The sequence below is a fragment of the Branchiostoma lanceolatum genome, chromosome 12 (genome assembly GCF_035083965.1).
Source record: "Branchiostoma lanceolatum isolate klBraLanc5 chromosome 12, klBraLanc5.hap2, whole genome shotgun sequence".
Lineage (NCBI taxonomy): Eukaryota > Metazoa > Chordata > Leptocardii > Amphioxiformes > Branchiostomatidae > Branchiostoma > Branchiostoma lanceolatum.
In genome coordinates this window covers 8,125,123-8,143,605 of record NC_089733.1, presented here as the reverse complement: position 1 = coordinate 8,143,605, position 18,483 = coordinate 8,125,123, and the positions used below count along the sequence as shown (strand labels likewise).

At 39.2% G+C, this 18,483-nt stretch overlaps 1 protein-coding gene across 2 annotated transcripts in view; it reads right to left on the bottom strand.

The window, feature by feature from the left end:
* Window positions 1-17,391, bottom strand: part of LOC136445983 (F-box/LRR-repeat protein 7-like) — a 33,741-nt gene extending 16,350 nt beyond the window's left edge. Inside the window, exons 1-2 of one of the 2 annotated variants that reach the window (XM_066444239.1) lie at window positions 16,133-17,391; window positions 11,029-11,124 (exon numbers count right to left, since the gene is read on the bottom strand). In XM_066444239.1, coding sequence (XP_066300336.1) covers window positions 11,029-11,124; window positions 16,133-16,175 — 139 coding nt within the window. In that variant the 5' untranslated portion in view covers window positions 16,176-17,391. Of the gene's footprint in view, window positions 1-811; window positions 852-11,028; window positions 11,125-16,132 lie in introns of those variants that run through there. The other variant, XM_066444242.1, reaches the window with a different exon arrangement.
* Between the last annotated feature and the right edge of the window lie 1,092 nt (window positions 17,392-18,483).

Sequence of the window (18,483 nt, the reverse complement as noted above, 5' to 3'; positions counted from 1 at the left end):
TCTTCAAAATCAAATTGTCACTCAGGGCCATGATCCCTTCTAAAGAAAGGACCTTGAATCTTAGAAGAGCGGCTATAGAAAGGTCTGAAGACAAGGGCAAACCACAGAAGATCACAAAAGATCTACAGCTAGACTAGTTCTGTCCATTTGGCTACAGCCAGGCCAATGCTGTCATTCACAGCTCCAGTATGACCTACTGACCACTTAGCATGTTATCAGAGATGGTAGACAAGTGTGACAAATAGCCCTCTCAGACACTCAGTGACACACAAAATATCCTGGTCCTTCTAATGTCCAAAAAGTCTACTCTCCCTAAATTTTTTTTTGGGTAGAGAATGCAGGAGCCTTGGTAGAAATAGGATGGCACCCAGGCTACATTTTTTCGTCAGTTCTCCTAACCTCCGACTGGGGAGAGCTGACAAAAAAATGGGTCATATGATAAGAAGGTCACAATTATTCCCAACAACCTCAGCTTGAGTACAAATAGTCTAGACTAGAGAACTTGTCCAAATTGCTGCCAATACATTTTTGGTAGACACCGTTGGAACATCCCCACTTTTTGGTCATTAACCACCAAATGTTACTAGTAAGTTATCAGCAGGTGAGAAATTTGACACCTTCACACACAGGTTTGAACTATCACAATGCCGAAATAGTCTAGACTAGGCAAGTTGTCCCCAATTCATACCAATACCTTGTTGAGTAGACACTTTTTTGTCATTACTGGTAACATATCACCACGCAGGTGAGAATAGTGACATCTGTAAACACAGGTATGAATTTTCACACCTTAAGAAGGTAGGAGACTTACCTATGGATGATTTCTGTTCCATTCTTCTTACCTGTTGCAAACCTGTCAACTATGCTCCTGAGGGGAGTTTGAGGAATCTTGATTTGATAAATCTAGGAGGATCTCTATGGGGATTTCTGAGTAATGTTTTCCCCCTCCCTCAACTTTTATACAAAAGACACAATTCAAGCACCTTTTGTAGCCTTCTAGGCACCTTAATTAAGTAGCTAGCCTTAAGCTATTTAGATTAACATTCCAATAGTGTTGAACAGACTATTTCCAACAGATGTGAGAAGACAATTCCCACTAGGATATACTGAGAACAATGGCATTTTTTCAGCTGTGAAAAGACATGTAAATTTTGTAAATGATCTGTCCAAGATGTGATCAGGAATAGATTAACGCAAAGCTTAGGGTTTTACACTTTCTGCCTCGCAGGATATACTGTAACCTCCTTTTAATAGTTTTCGACCCTGTGTATCAATAATTTGTCTCATATTCTGTAAAATGTCAGACAGTCAATGTTTTCTTGGGCTTTGTCACTTTATAAGACCTGCAATTACCTTCCCCAGAAAGTTGTTTTAGGGAGTGTTCATGTGTGTCTGTTAACATATAACTCCAGACGGCTTAGATGGATTGTCTTGATATTTGGTGTGTGGGTAGGTCTTGATTAGATTTCAAACGATCAGATTTTAGGCCCCATAGCAGCTTGCTATGGTACTTCAGTGGAACTTCTGTTTTTGTATCTTTTGATCTGAAGATGGTACCCTCACCAAATTGGAGTGGTAGATAGACCTTGTGTATGAGAAGAAATGACATAGGTTTGAGCCCCCTAGCAGCTTGTTCTGGAACTGCAGGGGTATCTTTAAAATAATTTCTTAGAAATAGTTCTGTAGTAGGCCAGCTTGATAGTCTAGTCATAATCTTGGATTGATGACTTAACTTTTATTAATGAATTCCACCGATGTGAAGGTACTTTGGCTCAACGTTTGTGGGCTTGAACTTCATCATCACTTCTAGTAACAAAGTTCATGGCCACATAGTTAGGTTAGCTGAAAAGTCTGTAGCTGTGCTGTAACCTCGAAACATTCCACACCCATTGACTTTTAAAAGTGATGACGGCTACAGAATTCATCAATCCACATTCTACAGATACAACTGCTTAAAATCAATGTCTCATAAAAATGCATGTAACGTTATCCCCAAGAAAATTTTTGGACCATCAAAGTCGCCAAACAAACATGCCTTTTTGTACTAAAAACAGTACTTTGTTGCAACCTACAACACTTGTACAGTCCCTATTCATATTTCCCACCTAGACCACCCGATACTAATCTCCAAGCAGATCCACGCCGGGCGCGAAAATCGTAGTATGCTAGCCAGAGAAGGTCCAGTCAGCCAGAGAGGGTTCATCAGCCGCCGATACCACCTGCTAGCAGTTACATGCCCCCTACTGTTTACACTCCATATATGGACTGTTTAGGGAACCACATTGTAGTTGCTCCAGTTAGCTTTATGATTCAAACTGGGTTCCTTACAACTTGCTTGGGCTATTACCTACTAGTAAATCTAGACTACAGACTTTCTCAACCCCCTTTTGTATGTTACAGTGTTACAGCCTAAAAAGGTCTCACTGTTAATAGGGGCCTGAATGCTTGTATAGAACTTTGACGTGTTAGTCCACTTCTTTGGTTTTATCATGATAAATGGTTTATGTACGTGACTGAATGCCTTGTTTCTTGTTTACTTAGAAAGTACTTCATGCAAAGATTGTTTTGTTTCCTAGTGAGAAAGTATTTCACGTAAACAATCATCCAAAATATGGCAGCATTGATTATATTCCACTTCATAAATGCTGTGTCATAGAATGATAAAATGAAAGAAAACTGTAGTTGCTAACTCACATCATAACTGAATGAAGAAATATATTGTTCCCTGAAAAGGTATCATAACAAGATTGCGAATCTGATAGAATTTCTGATGCTTCTGACATATGTGATGTAAGAGTTCATCGCCTTTCACAATAGATAATGTCAAACTTAGGAAACATCCATAAAACCGTCTTCAATTTGTTCCTCATCTTTTGTGTGCCCCTAAAAGCAACGTGTGTGTACTAGAATGTGGATGGACCCTGAGTTGTAAGGCCTGAAGCTGTTTTGCTGTAAACAGACTCTTTAACAGAATAACTGCAATTAAGGCTTATTGAACCAAGACATCATAATTACTCTGCAACTGATATGTTTCTCTTTTGTATACTCGTTGGTTTTTGCGATGAAAGAAAATTTACCACTGAAGACATTATACTTTTGATATCATGATATTATGTAGTTTAATAAATGTTAATAGGATTCTGTGGATACACTTTTTTCTTTCTCAGTTACAGGTATGTATAGAATAATGGTGGTATTAGGTACACAGGGAACAATGGGTGATGTATTACCATGAGCCAATTTTTGTACTTATCACTTCACACCTGGAGGCAGTGGATAGGTGTTAACAGACTTAAGTGTGGGATCCTGCTATATCCCTGGTATTCCCGTTTCATTTGTTGTCATAACATCAGGAAAATAGCCTTGTTTGTCGACTCTTAGAGGACTCATTGGATGGTTGGCTATTTTCCCATCCTAGTTTTTCGGATATGCATTGTGTATGGGAGATGACGGTCACCTAACTACTGGGGACTGCGCATTCAAGCAAGATTAGATGTCATATCTAAGCTTACATTTGGTACATGCAGACAGAAAATTGTAAAATGAGAGGCAAAACAAAATTCAGCCATACATTTGCTTGGAGATTAGAGGAAGTGGTCCCCTGCCATGAATACAGAAATTTGACTGAAGGGTAGGATTTGATAAGACTCAAAAACTAGATCAAAGATGGCAAAATTACAGTATCAGTTTTCACTGCCCATTCATCGAAATTGTTACGTTTATTCCTTGCTAACTGTTTCTTTCAATGGTTGTATTAAACCTGGTGATTCACCATTCAATGGAAGGATGAATAATTTGCTGATCTACAACATTGTACTTTCTAGCACATGTGTTCTACTTGTTGAAGCACTGTGCATTTTATACATTTGTCACCGCCGGACCTTGGAAAAAATTACTTCAAAAGGTGTGTCCTTCTTTTTGTTGAAGGAAAAACAAACCTGTCTCTGTTCATTCAGCGTGTTACGAATTTTTCCACACAAAGGATTCTCCTTTAGATAATTACGCTCCCTATAAGATAGACTAATCCCTCTCAAAAATTCTGATGCACATGCTGAAGCACTTTGGAATGTATTTTGTACTTTTGTCACCGACCTTAAAAAAATCGCTACAAAAGGTGTGTCCTATTTGCTAGTTTTCATACGGCATATTACAAATTTCACACACAAAGCATTATTCATTAGAAAATTCCGCTCGCTATGACATGGCATTTAGACTAATCTCTGTCAAAAATTCCAATGTCTTAGGGTTTTAAGGAAAATTACGTTTGTCCAATTATCTAGTTTCACCCTTAATCCCGTGATCCATCTTGGTGAAAATAGGTCAGGCTTTCTGCTGTGGTTTGCTTCTGGTATTGAAAAGACAGGCGAACTGAATGATCCTTAGTAATCCTCGCTTGCAGTCTATTGGGCTAATTGTCATGTATACTGTTGCATACTCTTACCCCAAACAACCACATTCTATTATATATGCTTAACAAATTTGTACGGTGGCAAAAATGTACCTTTTACAAAGCTGACATTTTTTTGTTCATCTTAATTGAACTTCATTTTGAAAACTTTGGATATCAGGTGCATCACATCTGAATCTATGTTAGTTACCCATTATATGATAGTGATCAAGATACCTATATCACTACTCTTGCTTGGCTCATTCACTACGTTTTTATTCCTATTATTCTCTTTCTTTAAGAAACATTCAGAGATGAGGCAAGAAAAATCAGAAAGCAAAATCTACTTGCAAATAAAAGCTTAGCAAACACAGGAAAAATTGGAATTTAGAAGAAAAAACACTCCTGAAAAGTCCAAAGTGACCAAAAATGGGTTTTAACATTACCAGGCTCGGTCAAGTATGATGTTGTGAGTCTGTAACTACAACAGAGTTCTGTTCATATAGAACAGGCTCGGGCCAGACAACTGTTGACTGTCATGGCTAATTTCATTACTAAGGGAGAGGTCTGAAAGAAAAGGGGTGGGGGACTGGAATGGTAGATGATGTACAGAACCAGAATAAAAAAAATATAATAAGAAAATAGCAAAAGTTAGTAATATAGAGATTTCTAAAACAAAAATGGCAAACAAAAAGGTTAACCAACAGTTATCTGCAACACTTAATAGTCGTTTTATTTTCAAAGTCTATCAATAGATCAATTTTGTACAAGAGATGTTAGAGGCAAAAATGGTCCCTCAGAGCATAAATGGTTCATGTGCATCTTATAAGACAGTAACAATATCTACCTTTTTATTGCCAAATAGTTAGAAAAACTTCTTTCACGCCCTCTGGGCTGATAAAGATGGTTGTACTTTAAAATCACCCCCAAAAAATCAAAAAGCTGTTCTAAAGAGATTCTCTGTCCACTGTCCATCCCATTTAATCTAATCAAATGGAATGTCCCTTAAGCTGACCAATTGTGAATCTTTCTCTCAGGACAGTGTGGAAATCAGCAACTTGTATCTGTCAATCAAATGATGCAGTTACAACAGACAAACATCCGACAGGGCTTAGTACTTCCCTGGACAGGAATGTTGTCGGAAAACTGTCAACACAGATTACTGTAAATGCGAAATGTTCACGGTGGTTTTATGTTCGCGGTTTTCTCGGTGAACTTTCAGCGCGAACTTCAAACCACCGCGAAACTTTTTGCCCACCTATTACTGTAGCGCTACTATTGTTTCAACCGCAAACTTAATATAAACGTTACCACCGCGAACATTCCATTTTCATCCTACTGCGAAATAAAAACCAAGCAAACTTAAATGCATCTACAGTAGTATCTTAGCTGGCCTTGTCCTGAGCACACCATCTCAGATGCACATCCTTCACTTCTTAGCTAGGACACCTTGATACTAAGATTGTCAGTATAAACCCTATGTTATCTGCAGTAAGGTGAAATTATTGTTGGCCACAGGCTCTTGGCCATATTCAGTAATTGAACTCACTATAAATTATCATTGATCATTAATATTCACAACTTACATATTGGCAATTACCAGTACAGTCAAACTTATACCACCCCTACATAAGGACCACCTGTCTAACAAGACCACTTTTGTGATCCCTTAGATGATTTTCCCATTGACACAAGCATTAAGCATCCTGTCCATAGTGACCACCTGTCCACATACACCAGATTTTATAGTGGTCCCCTGAGAGGTCTTCTTGGGCACGCATGAGTTTTGACTGTTTTGATGGGGAAAGGCTCCTGAATGTTTCTTTAGTGTGCATGTCACAGGTCCTGTGTAAAAACCACCTGTCTTGGAACTAAAGACACTGGTATATTTCCAAGTAAAACTAATTTGATAGGTGCGTTGATGAAGGTTAGACATCCAGGTAATAAGATACGCCAAAAATATTTACTCAAGCAACTGGATAAAATTTTGAACTATTTTCCAAAAATTACAAAAATTTTGTCTGTTGAAAACTTTCAAAATTTCATCCAGTTGCTTGAGTAAATATTATATATTTTTGGCGAATTTGATAGGTGGTAATGGGGCATTAAGTTTCTTTCCTTACTACTGGGAAGACATGACTGGATGATAAATCTGTCAAAATATGTTTCTTTAGACACTGGACCGGTTTCCTGTGTCCTTTAGTTCACCTTCGCAGTAATCCCCTGTGAGAAGACAGCGTGCCAAATAAGACCTTAACATTTACAGTGTTTGTTATAATCCATTCATTCACAGAACGTGCTATCATAGGAAGAACTTTGGCTAATATATAATTTCCACTACATTTGTTAAACTCAAAAGACTCCTTAATAATTATTAATAATTAAGGAGTCTTTAAGTTATAGAATTTCCAGAATATGATGTGTCAGAGTCTGAATTTACCCCATAAAAGGTAAGGTAAAACGGTTGAACTTCAGACTGAGGACGAAGCATGACGCTTTTTCGTTAGCTAGCAGTGCAATGTGGCTTCGCTACGGCTCGCGTTTTTGGCCAAGCACACCGGGTTACCCCTACTCTTCTCGATAAGTGTGTTGGGTTCTTTTACGTACTTTTGAGAATCTACTTAACACTGTCTTCAGTTTGCACAAACTTAATTCACGACAAAGCACTTTACCTGCATACTCAAGTTGCTACCAGTCTCTGTTATCACCAGCGCACTTCCACATGTTGTTTTTAACACAGAAAATCTCATCATCAAATAAACCATTGCTTGGAAACAAAGCAAATGTTCTATCATTAGCTAGGGAACTATACCCCAACTACTGATAAAGGGATGTTAACCTGGGAGATAAAAAGTGACATACAGTCACTCTCTCATTGGTCGAACCGCTAATTGTGATGGACAGTCAGCATCAGTCTACTAGGGTTTGGATTCTCTATCAGTGCTCACCACACAACGACATCGTATCTTTGCTCCTTTAATGTCGATATGTAATGGTATAGTGTTATTGAAACTTATTATGTGTAGGAATGACTAGAAATTGGAGTTTTTAATTCAAGTTTCAAGCCTCATAAAATGCTCCGGATGCCTTTAACAGGATAGTTTAAACATTGATTTGTCTCTCCTATCAGTAAAAAGCATTTGTCTATATAGGTTGAAAGGAAGATCTGCATCTTCCTCTTATGGTATAATGATAGATAAGTGTCTATTTAAAGTAGAATACACGCATTATACAGGTTTCTGTAACTTTCCATGCATTAACAGCATAACATAAACATTAATTTGCATTAATGTCTCTCCTATCAGTAAGCAAATTTTGTCTATACAAAGGACGATGCAATGTTTTCGTACAATGATAGAGAACTATGCCTGTGCAAAGTAGAATACAGGTGTCTGCCACTTTTCATGCCTACCAAGCTGGAACTTAGTAAGGAAACAGAATGTTAAAAACAAATCAAAATGGAGACAGCCTTAACCATTGGTAAATATCATACGGAAGGAAAATCCTTGATCACACAAACGTTGTGGACCATTTTTATGTCCCCGTGGCGACAGCCTCTCCTTTTCTTAGTGGGAAAATTTGCACAGGGATTATGAGGCAACAAAGGAAGGCAATGTTTGGGGGTCGATCCATACAGGTGGAAGGTATGATGGTCTGAGGTCTGTTTGAGGACTGCAGTGACCGAATCTGAGGTTTTGTTCCAGCTGCTAATTTTAGCGTGAGCTTCCTGTTCCTGATGGTGTTCCGTGTGAAAGTGCTAGAAGATGATGGCCATGTTATCGTTACTTTCAAAATTCGAACTGAGAAATAAATAAAAAGTACAAACTCAACACATTATGGGAGATTCAAGATATTCACAATTTTGCCAATTGCAACAAAAGCATGATGAATTGAAAGAATTTACTTTTAAGTTGTTTGGGGGGTGAGGGACTTTTAATCGACATGGTTCATAAAATAATGTGTTTACAAATGTTTCGCTTCAAACGAACTGAAATATTTTTACACAGACCTATAAAAGGTATGACATTTTGAGGCCAACTGAGCACCTCTACTGAAATAAGCAAATCTTAGCTAACTCCTTCAAGATGAAAAAATGTGAAGTACCTAACTAAGGAACACTGACTCACTAAGGCCCTTCTCAGCCACAGTACTGTACTTGTGGCCGACTAAATATTTACCTAGTTTGCAACAGGTCGATAATTCGCCTAATTACCTGACAACGGGGTTTAGGTGGGAGTTAGGGAAGGGTACCGCTACCGGTATACCGTGTACCGTCTGGGACATAAGGACTAAACTGTCGAAAAAATGAAGTAAGGAAAACTTGAAAAAAGAAAGCCCCCTTTTCGCCGCATTTCAAAGATATTATATCTATATAACGTTATACATGTATGAAAAAGATTTGTTGCATACGTCAAATTGTTCCCTAGTCTAAATATGTCTGGACCGCACCCGAAGAAGTAATGCCGTATCTGCCTTTTCATAAGTCTTTTGTCAATACAACGCCCATGACGAGCGTATAACATTTCTTACGCCAGGACATTCCACACGTTTTATTAAAATACAGTTTTAAGATCACATACATGTATATCCGTTTTAGCATATTTCATAGTGGCCATTCTCAAACGATTAACTTTGAGAAAAAATGTTAAACAACGGAAAATCAGAAGATAGAGGAGCTACGCACAAGTAACAGAGATCGATCGTTTGTTGTACTATGACCCTGTTATTCTTTGGATCCAAGTTATCTAATACCACCACCCACTTCGAAAATCACGCAGTGGTTACCCTACCCTCCACCCCACAACAATAAGCACTGTTTGGAGGGTAAAAACATACCGAAACGCGACACTCAAAAATACATCAACCAAGGATCGCTGTACCAAGCTTCCACAGCCCCGGTGTCAGACTGGCCTGCAATATGGCCAAGTTATGCACTCAATATGCCCGGTTTGTACACCTTGTTTGGCATCTTTTACGCAAACATGATAGCAGCAGAACTTCAGAGTGGGAAAATATTTGCAGAGCTTTAGCAACGGACATATCTTCTTTTGAGAAGCGGACGCAGTGGCGTATGTTTATCAAGCGAAGAAGTATGTGTAATAACTTAGTCTGTCAGCGAGTTCCATTAACAAAGACCCTCTCTAACGCTACTTACATTTTTTACACAACGGTAAAGAAAAAAATAAAGGGCAAACGTGGTGGGAAGACTTTTAGGTCGGTTCCTGTTTGCAGTAGGTCTTATGTACCTGTTGAAAGAGGAAATTCTACGGAACAGTGTACTTAAGCAGTCTTTTGGCACAGGGAAAGAATTGCAAATACGCGACCCTGGCTAGCCTTTTTGAACCCCTTTCCGCTTGAATCAAATGTGCTTCCCATCTTTGAAAATACCAGCTTCTTGCCAGGATATAGAAAGACATAGGATCACAAGCGAATTTTCATCAATTTCATCTTTTACACCTACGTGGTGGCTTTTTCCCCACAAAATCAACACAAAAGGAAAATGTATGTCAAGTTTTTAAAGTAGTGTTTTTAAAGTTATGAGAGAACTTTTGTTTTCCCCTTTCTTGTTCAAATGTCGACATGACTGACTTCTCCATGTGGGTTTAATGAAGCCGTGAACATACTTCTGTTCCAATGGCAAAGAAAAGAAGGGTTACGGGGGTTGCATTTTGGTGCATGTGTCCGTGAACAGAGAACAAAGGACGACCCAAACAAAATCCATCACTCGGTTTCTCGGACCCATCTTGGGTTTCAAATTTTGTTTGTAGTGTCAATTTCACCCTACTTTGCTCTAGGAGGTCGGCAAAGAAAACCGGTAGCACTCGGAAGAAAAAGGGCAAAATAAAGTGGAATGTTTAAAATTAGCGTTAGGTCCGATAGGTATAATTATGTTAAACAACAAGAAGAAAAATTTGTTAGATTGTGGAGATGAATTGGGTTGTATTTACGCCTTTTGAATACGTTAATTGGTAAGAAAATGGCCAACGAAAATCCAAAACCATAGATAATGGATACGAATGTAACTGCATATAAAACCTGGATGTAATTAGAAAATACTTGTAGCTACTTCTATTATTTATTGTTTATTAAAATGTCCTACACGTGAGAACTTGTCGGAAGTAACATTTGTTGTATTACGCTAGTATATGTGACGTTCAATGCGCATTATTCCTATTATAACTAAATATACTCGAATCTTAGGTTACGTTATTTCTATTATAAGAAATGTTATATAATTTTTCGGACGTTCTATATGAACATACGTCAGTACTGATGTCGAAAAAACACAAAAACATCATGGCAAAGCTGTATCCGATCCAACCATCACTCCATACAGCTGAAACGGCTAGAAAAGGTTGTACCGAAATCATAGGACAACTTCAGCGCCATAAAGATTTATCCGACATACCACACACGGTCTTCCTGGTATTTGACCGTCCTGTCTGTATGCATTGTTTCATAATTCTAGTATAATTGAATGTACTGTGTGCGTCGTTGAAAACAATACTGCACGACTTGAGTTGTGCCTGATCCAGCCATCGCGACATACCACTGGGACGGCTAGAAAAAACAGTTGTGCCGACAACATCCATGTTCTTGCATGTACCAAGCTCAAAGTAATGAAGACTAATGTGACTTACCTCCGAAGGACACGGTCTTCCTGGTTTTCGTGATGGTGGGAGTGAAATCCATAGTGGTGCTCAGGTCCGACTGAGACAGGCTGGAATTCGTCTTCCCTACACGGAGAAATCCCAAACGTAAATATGTCAGAACTTCTGAATAGAGACGTCCCGAAATCAATTCCTTAAGTGTTCTTGACACGAAAAGTACCGGCTGGAAACTGTCTAGTGGGAGTTTTAAGAAAATGTACAACAGATTGTTATGGTCTGTTTTGGAGGAAGAGTGCGTAGGAACGCAGCTAGACATTTCTGCCGGAAATCCTTGGCGTCTAGTTACCCTGCGGTAAGAGTTATTCCAAACTTGACGTGTGTTTGAAGTATGTAGATATGCAAAGAACGAGGAGTTTCCACTTTAAAACACCGTCTGGGCAAGTGGATTACATTAATAACCATCTGTACGGAAAATATCATACATAGTTGTCATAGTTCAGCGTGCGACGGATCTAATGAATATAACTTTAATGATTTTCTTAAGCTATTCCTTAAGTCTTTTTTGTTGCAATGTTTACCAATCTGATAATCAGTTAAGTTTACTTTGCAATTTTTATGCTGTGTTGCTGTTTTTTTTCCAAAACATGTATCAAATTTAAAGGCTCCATACGTATTTTTTTAACTAGATGTACTACAGACAGTATCTTAAGTGTTACCATGAAGTGGATTTCATACTGAAAGATATCGGAATATAGACAGTCATATAAGTAAGTGTACAGTCTTAGACTTGAAAGGGACACCAAACTTGTAACATAGTGACCTTAAACTCGAATCTTAGGTGACAAGCCCACTGACCGACTCACATTCCCCACAAGACCATACCCAAGACAAGTCTCAAGTTCACTTTTGTTTTCTTTACCAGGCGTTTTTGGCACAGGTCACGTCCAAACGTGCCGGGTAGGCGGTAAGGTAAACAAACACACTCAGCACTCAAACAATGCTGTTTGGTACATTTTCCACATTTTTCCTTCGTATTTACAGATCCAAACGGAAGATTGTCATGTATAACAAAATGTTATAATGGCTTGTCTAAAAATTAACTCCTTTATATAAACAAATACCATTCTACGACCGGTGTATCTGGAAGTCTTTCAACTGTTTTGAGACAAGGGCAAAGTTACGGACATGGGAGGTTCTTTTCATGTTGTAGTATCCAATATTAACTATGGGTTTGTATCAAAATAAACTAAGGTTAGACAATACGTTACAAAGGGTTAGACTACAGTAGATTCGACTAAAAGCAAACGAAATGCTCATTTCGACTGTTAATAATTGATTCAGCGTTCTTAGAGCTTCAAACATTTACATTGGCTTTGAAATGATGCAATAGGTTATAGATTTGCTGTATACTATGCACTTGTTACATACATGTACAGTATGTATGCATATACAATGCGAAATCTGCTGTAATAGACATCAGAAATTAGCTCCGTAATGCAATTGGTATATTATCAAATACACATACAAGTGTCGTGAGTCTTTTTAATCAATCGTCTTATCAAAATTAAAAAGATACTAATAGCATTTCGTGAGCATTTGAAATGAACCATTGATTTCGTTATTCATTTTTGCGCCGCCGTGAACGAAATGGAAAAGCAGATTTCAACAGAATGTCATAAGCGGTCGCGCCATACAGTCTAAATGCATGTAGTACAAAAAGACCCAGATGTCAGTGTTAAAAGAGTCAATGTATCTTACATATACATATATACATATATACATACATACATAGTCATACTCAATTATGTTGGAGCATTCACAAAGCTTAGTCTCAGTATTCTCTGTTATACATCATTTTGATCAAGTCTTTCAATTCAGACAGGTTTCCGACTAGGTAAGATACGGTTCTTTTATGTCAAGTATGGACGACCTCAGTGTATCTTATCCTTTTGTTGTCTATCGTTTTGTCTGATGTTCGTTTATTGGGGGCGGATTTCTGACCTGTGGTCTACAAGGCCACAACAGGTACGACATGCTGGGGGAAGACGTCTGGAACAAACGTGGCGCCGCGGGTGATAGAACGTCCCCTCACATTCCGACATGTACACACTAGCAGAAAGGTCTCTAAACCACAGACTGTTATCACCAAGAACCTCTTAAATGTTAAGTCGCTGTTATTCCAGATTGAGGTATTTGACTATCTCTTGTAATCTATGATTCAAAATAGGGTAGTATTTTTCTAATATAGTGAAAGGTTATGATGCACACGAGTGACACAGCCATTGAGGTGTGCGTAACGCCCAGTAAACCACAGCTCACAGGGATCTTTTGTCGTGGCCTGTATGTCTGTGCAGTTCTTAAAGGACACTGAAAAGCCCTTCATTAACTACTCACGAAAAGAACCTTAATTAAGGCGCTAATTGGCGTTAGAGTAAAGCCAGCGCGGAAGCTTGCCTGTAAGATATCAGCTTTTGTACGGTTTCCAAATCGTGCACACGAGGAATTTAGAGGTGATGTCAAAAGATGGAAGCATAATGACAACGAGACTGACATCATTTTTTCTGTACTTAAAAACATAAACATTCAACTATGTCTTTGTAGTCTTCAAGAAAGTGCTCTTTCAGTCGAACACGCCCAATGTTTAGCATCTTAACATTGCTAACCTGTATTGTCAAATTGCTGTAGATCCGTAATGCCATAAGAGGCGGTCTCCAAACAATACAAAGGTTTTACAATTTAGCAGACGGCATCTACCTTGACATTAGACGGACGGCCGCCAAATTATTGAGATAGAAAAGAAAGGAATTAAAAGAAAAACTGGGCGTAATACGCCAAAAGGTATCTTTTGTTCGCTTCAGTGTTTAGTTGACATAATTTGAGAGACACTGTCTAATGTCGGTCGCCTGGCTCAAAAACGAAGTTATATGTAATGTTGAACAAAAGAGAAGATATCTTGCTTGCTTCGCAGTTGAAATTGCACAGACACTAGCATTAATTTTGACCGGTAAATGTACCGGAAACGTTAAAACACAATAATAATGGGCTTGTCTATTTTGAGTTGAGGTTTGCTTGGAGAGCAACACACTACTAAAAGAAATCATAAAATAAAGTCCCAGTCGTTTGACCCACTACCTATTGTAATAGAACAACTGAAAAGGAGTTGGTAAAATGCGGGAGTGTGTTTAATCAAGTGTTATGACTCTGTTTTTACCTGAGACGGGCCCCAGTCACACTAATTGTACCTGACAGGTTAACGTGACGTAAGTAGCTCCCAACACACCTGGGTTCAATCAGCTGGGTGCTAAGTAAGATTTATGTGGTCAGATTCTGGTGTTAAGTAGAGCAATCTTGATTGGATACTTATGGTAAGGAGGGGGGGGCACTTTCTAGTGACGTTGTATTTGACTTCTACTTGCAAGAATGTTATGTTGATACTTTCGCAGGTATAACCGTAGTGTAAAAGATTCTTTAGTCACGTTTTTAAAGATTCGGAAGTAGATGTGAGAAATGACATTGCTAACACATAGTTTTACACCAATGACAGATTTCTTTTTTTAGAAGTAAGGTCAGATGTGCGTTTACAAATATTATTGATCTAAAATGATGTTAACCACTGCAATATGAAAATAAACCTCACATATGCACAAATCTAGTACCTGATTCCTTTCAACACATTTGTTTTTAGTGTTAGCACATTGTGTTGTTATAAGGTTATACTTGTGTTGGAACACGTACTTAACATTTACAAGGTTTTTTTGCACTGTCCTTGTATTTGTGGTACATGTATGTGAGCACGTCCCAATCTAAGTGCCCGTGTCCAGGCTACGGCAAGGCTTGGCATGTTTGCATGTAATACAGTAATAACCACAAACATCACGTAATCCTGATATTTACATACCCGCCTGATAACGTATGTCAGCAAATACCACACAGCTAAATTTAAAGTAAGAAACGTCTAGAACAAAAAGTGTCGTGCACTCAGATCTTTTGAGTCCGAAAAAGAACACACGATTAAAGTACGAAGTCTACCCGCTCACTCATTCGTGACACACGGCTAGTGCCGAAGTGTAGACACAACAAACCTCAATGGCGAAATATTCGCCGCCTTCTGCCGCCAAGTATTTTGCTAGAAACACTCGGCCCAGCGATCACATTGTACCTGTGTAGCACCACTATAACATCAAGGCATCACTGGTATGATAATTGTGTGGATTCTTAAGCGTTGACACAACAATACAATCCTTTAGGCACATTTATATGTTATGAATGACACAGAACTCCAATCAGAACTTATTTTGTTTGCTTTGCAGTACTGTTATGGCCAGAACGTTTATTCTAGTTTTGATCAGTAAAAGTAACAGAACAAATGAAAAATAAGGGATCTCATAGAACGTAAATGTTAGGAAGTGTAAAACCCCTATGGAAACACCCAGCATAAACATAGGGGTGTCGGGCGTAACTTACACCATAACATGTAAACTTTTAAGCTTCCCATCCGGTATTAGCATATAAGGTCATGAGAAACTACTAATCCGTTTTCCCAGTGAAAACAGAAGAGTTTTGTCCAAGCAAATATTTTGTCTGTGTGTCAGAAACGAAAGATGAAGTCGCCAACTTTTTTTTGCATAAGTCTATTTGTTGCAGCTTTTAAGATTATGTAAAATAGCTTGTCTTCATATAGATTTAGCTGTTTAACATCTCTTCAGTGACTTGTTTCAATCTAGACTAATTAGAATAATTGGCATGTAATGGTTAATCTACAAATATTTGTATACATTTCACTTAACAGTTTGTGGTGTTGTGGATAGATGAACATTTTTGACAAACGACAACCTCTCGTCACTTCATCGGATATATACAGGCGAATAACGTGCTAGGTTTTACTTTGGCAACACTATATTAGATCCTTATGAATACAAAAACACATCAGAAATCTTTAGAAGTATTAGCTTGTGCCGTCAGTTGTTAAAAAGCATGGCGGAATAATCCCGAGGGGACACGCTGTGTTGCACTATTGCCCTTTTAGCCATGTCTAACACCTGGTTACGGCGATACCTATAAAGCAAATAGCTCCAGAAATAGAAGTGAACAACTTGAGTGACCTAAATAAAACTTCTCAGCTCGCTTGACTTACCTGTGCTCTCAGTATCATGATGTTTACCGTTGTGAGCGCCCATTTTGGATCACTATCGCAGTCGGTCAACAATGTGCACTTCACCGAATGGCTTATCTAGAGACCACTGCTGGTGCCCAAGAGTCTTGTCATGTCTGCTAGCCCCTTGAAAACTCCAATCTGTCACACAGTTTACAACCCAAAAAATGCTTTCCAGCTGCAGCGAGTGCGTGTGGTCGTCAGAGAGACGTGCAAATTTATCCTGAAGTGCGTATTTTGGGGGGAGTATATAACCCGCAAGGTATACCGTAGTTCACCCAACGCGAGCTGTGTCCACCATCTTTTTTCAGACGATATTTGTCGGCTGACGTATGTTTGATCACAGTCGCCAGGAGGTCGTCCGAGTTTGCCCCCGATAATCCTCCGGTAATCTGTCAGGTTGGCTGTCGGGACCACCTGTTGTAAGCATACAAGTGTTTCCCAACCACAAACTGCTCCCTACAAATATCGTAGAGGGAAAACGGGAAAGCGTTAGAAATCCGCGCTTGTTGTCGTCGGGGCGTCTCACAGGTGGCACAAGCTCAACACGTCCGTTCCCCTCTCGACGTTGTTTGAACTGCACCCACTCCAGAGTCCGTTGATCTTTGAAGAAACAAACTTTCTTGAAGGGTCCAGGCACTCCTTCCAGCTTTTGACAGACCTGCAAACTTGCTCACGCCGTTACACTCACTCCCTTACGTCACACGGGCCCAACCTTAAGGTGGACCGAACACGGTAAGCTCACAAGGCACGTGTGGTTGCTAGTCAAAGGCTCGGCGACCGTGTGCTCGCTAACACCTTTGTCCTGTGTCTCTGTCTTTTCCATACAGACAGAAACCGTAGGTGAAGTGCTTCTATCCACCTGTAGTACCTTCAATGTTGGAGAAACATAAACAGATGTATTCCGCTCGCGAAATCTATGCACAGTCACTGCATAGAATCCTTAAGAGTCGAAGCAAAGCCCGTGTATGGTAGGTTTCCGCACGCCTGCTCTCCGTGGTCTACCCGTTCAAGGTGCACAAATACCAGAGAACATCCCTCAGGCAGTTGATGTAAACAGACAGGTCGCTGGCATAAGAACAAGCCTAGACGGAAGGCAGCCTTGACGGAACGGCCTAGACGTTGGCTACCGTTCTTCTTTACTGTGAAGTCAAACTAGAGACCTGTACGGAAATTGGAGATTCCCTCTTCAGTGTTCGGGAGCTCAGCTAGGGTAGGGTTACTATTGTATGTATTGTGTTGGGCTCTGCCAATTAGGAACTCATTATTTGTGAATGGAACCCAAGCGGGCGTCGCCATTGGCCCACGGCGCACTCAATTCAGTTTGTGGGTCGTTCTATTTGTGTTTATGACTAGTGTTGTCGCCTCGTTTGTTGAAGGTATACATGCATACCACGAGGGTGTAGTGTTTACACTGTAATTATATATTCACAATATTTCTCGAGCGTTATTTAAGGCAGGTGTAGTCTTTGTGCAAATGCATCTCGAGGGCAGAGCTAACCATGGTCGCACAGGTATTCATAAGTGAGGTTTTCGTATAAGATTAGAACGGTCCATACATGTCACTTACTTTGTAGACGGTTTCACTTTTTTAACGTTTATGCAAACATGGCTGTGACAATTAAGAAATAGCCAACAAATATTTCTGTGTCTGGATGTTCAATGAAACATCAAGTTACAGCGTAAGTTATTTGGGGAGGGAGCATGTAAAATCAATGTAGGTGCTTCATATTTAGTGTATACTGTTATGCAATGTTGTAATAATCAAGGTTGAATGTAGCTTCAGCAAGGAAATAAAATGTATTTCCAAATTATTTCCAAACTGTGTATTGATTTGCCTTGGCCGCCATCACCACTCATACGAAACCTAAATATGTACACCCATGTACGAAAACACTCGGACACTGCGCCATGTGTGACGATATGGTCTGTTTGCCCCGTATTTACATAGTGTGAGACGAGAACTGAATTTGAACTGAGTCTGTTAGAATGCTTGTCACGATTTCTGACGCAAAGAAAACCCCAAACAAAGTGTGTTTTTTTCGTAGTACTGTAGCTTTCTTTCTGAGTACAGTATCATAATCTGTTAAAACACTATGCTTCACCTCGGTGAAAGATAACAAAAGAAGAGAATTGCTCCTGCGTGGTTGTAGAGAACTTTTGGTAAGCATCCGCAAAAGAACGCTGCTTTTTGCGGTTACACATTTAGCGAGAGAAATGATAATGATGGCAATTTTTTTCACCAACGGAAAATAGATTTGAGCTTTGCTGGTCGACATTGGTAGAGGTGAAAATAGATGACACATCTAATAGTGATTTATTAGAAAACGTAT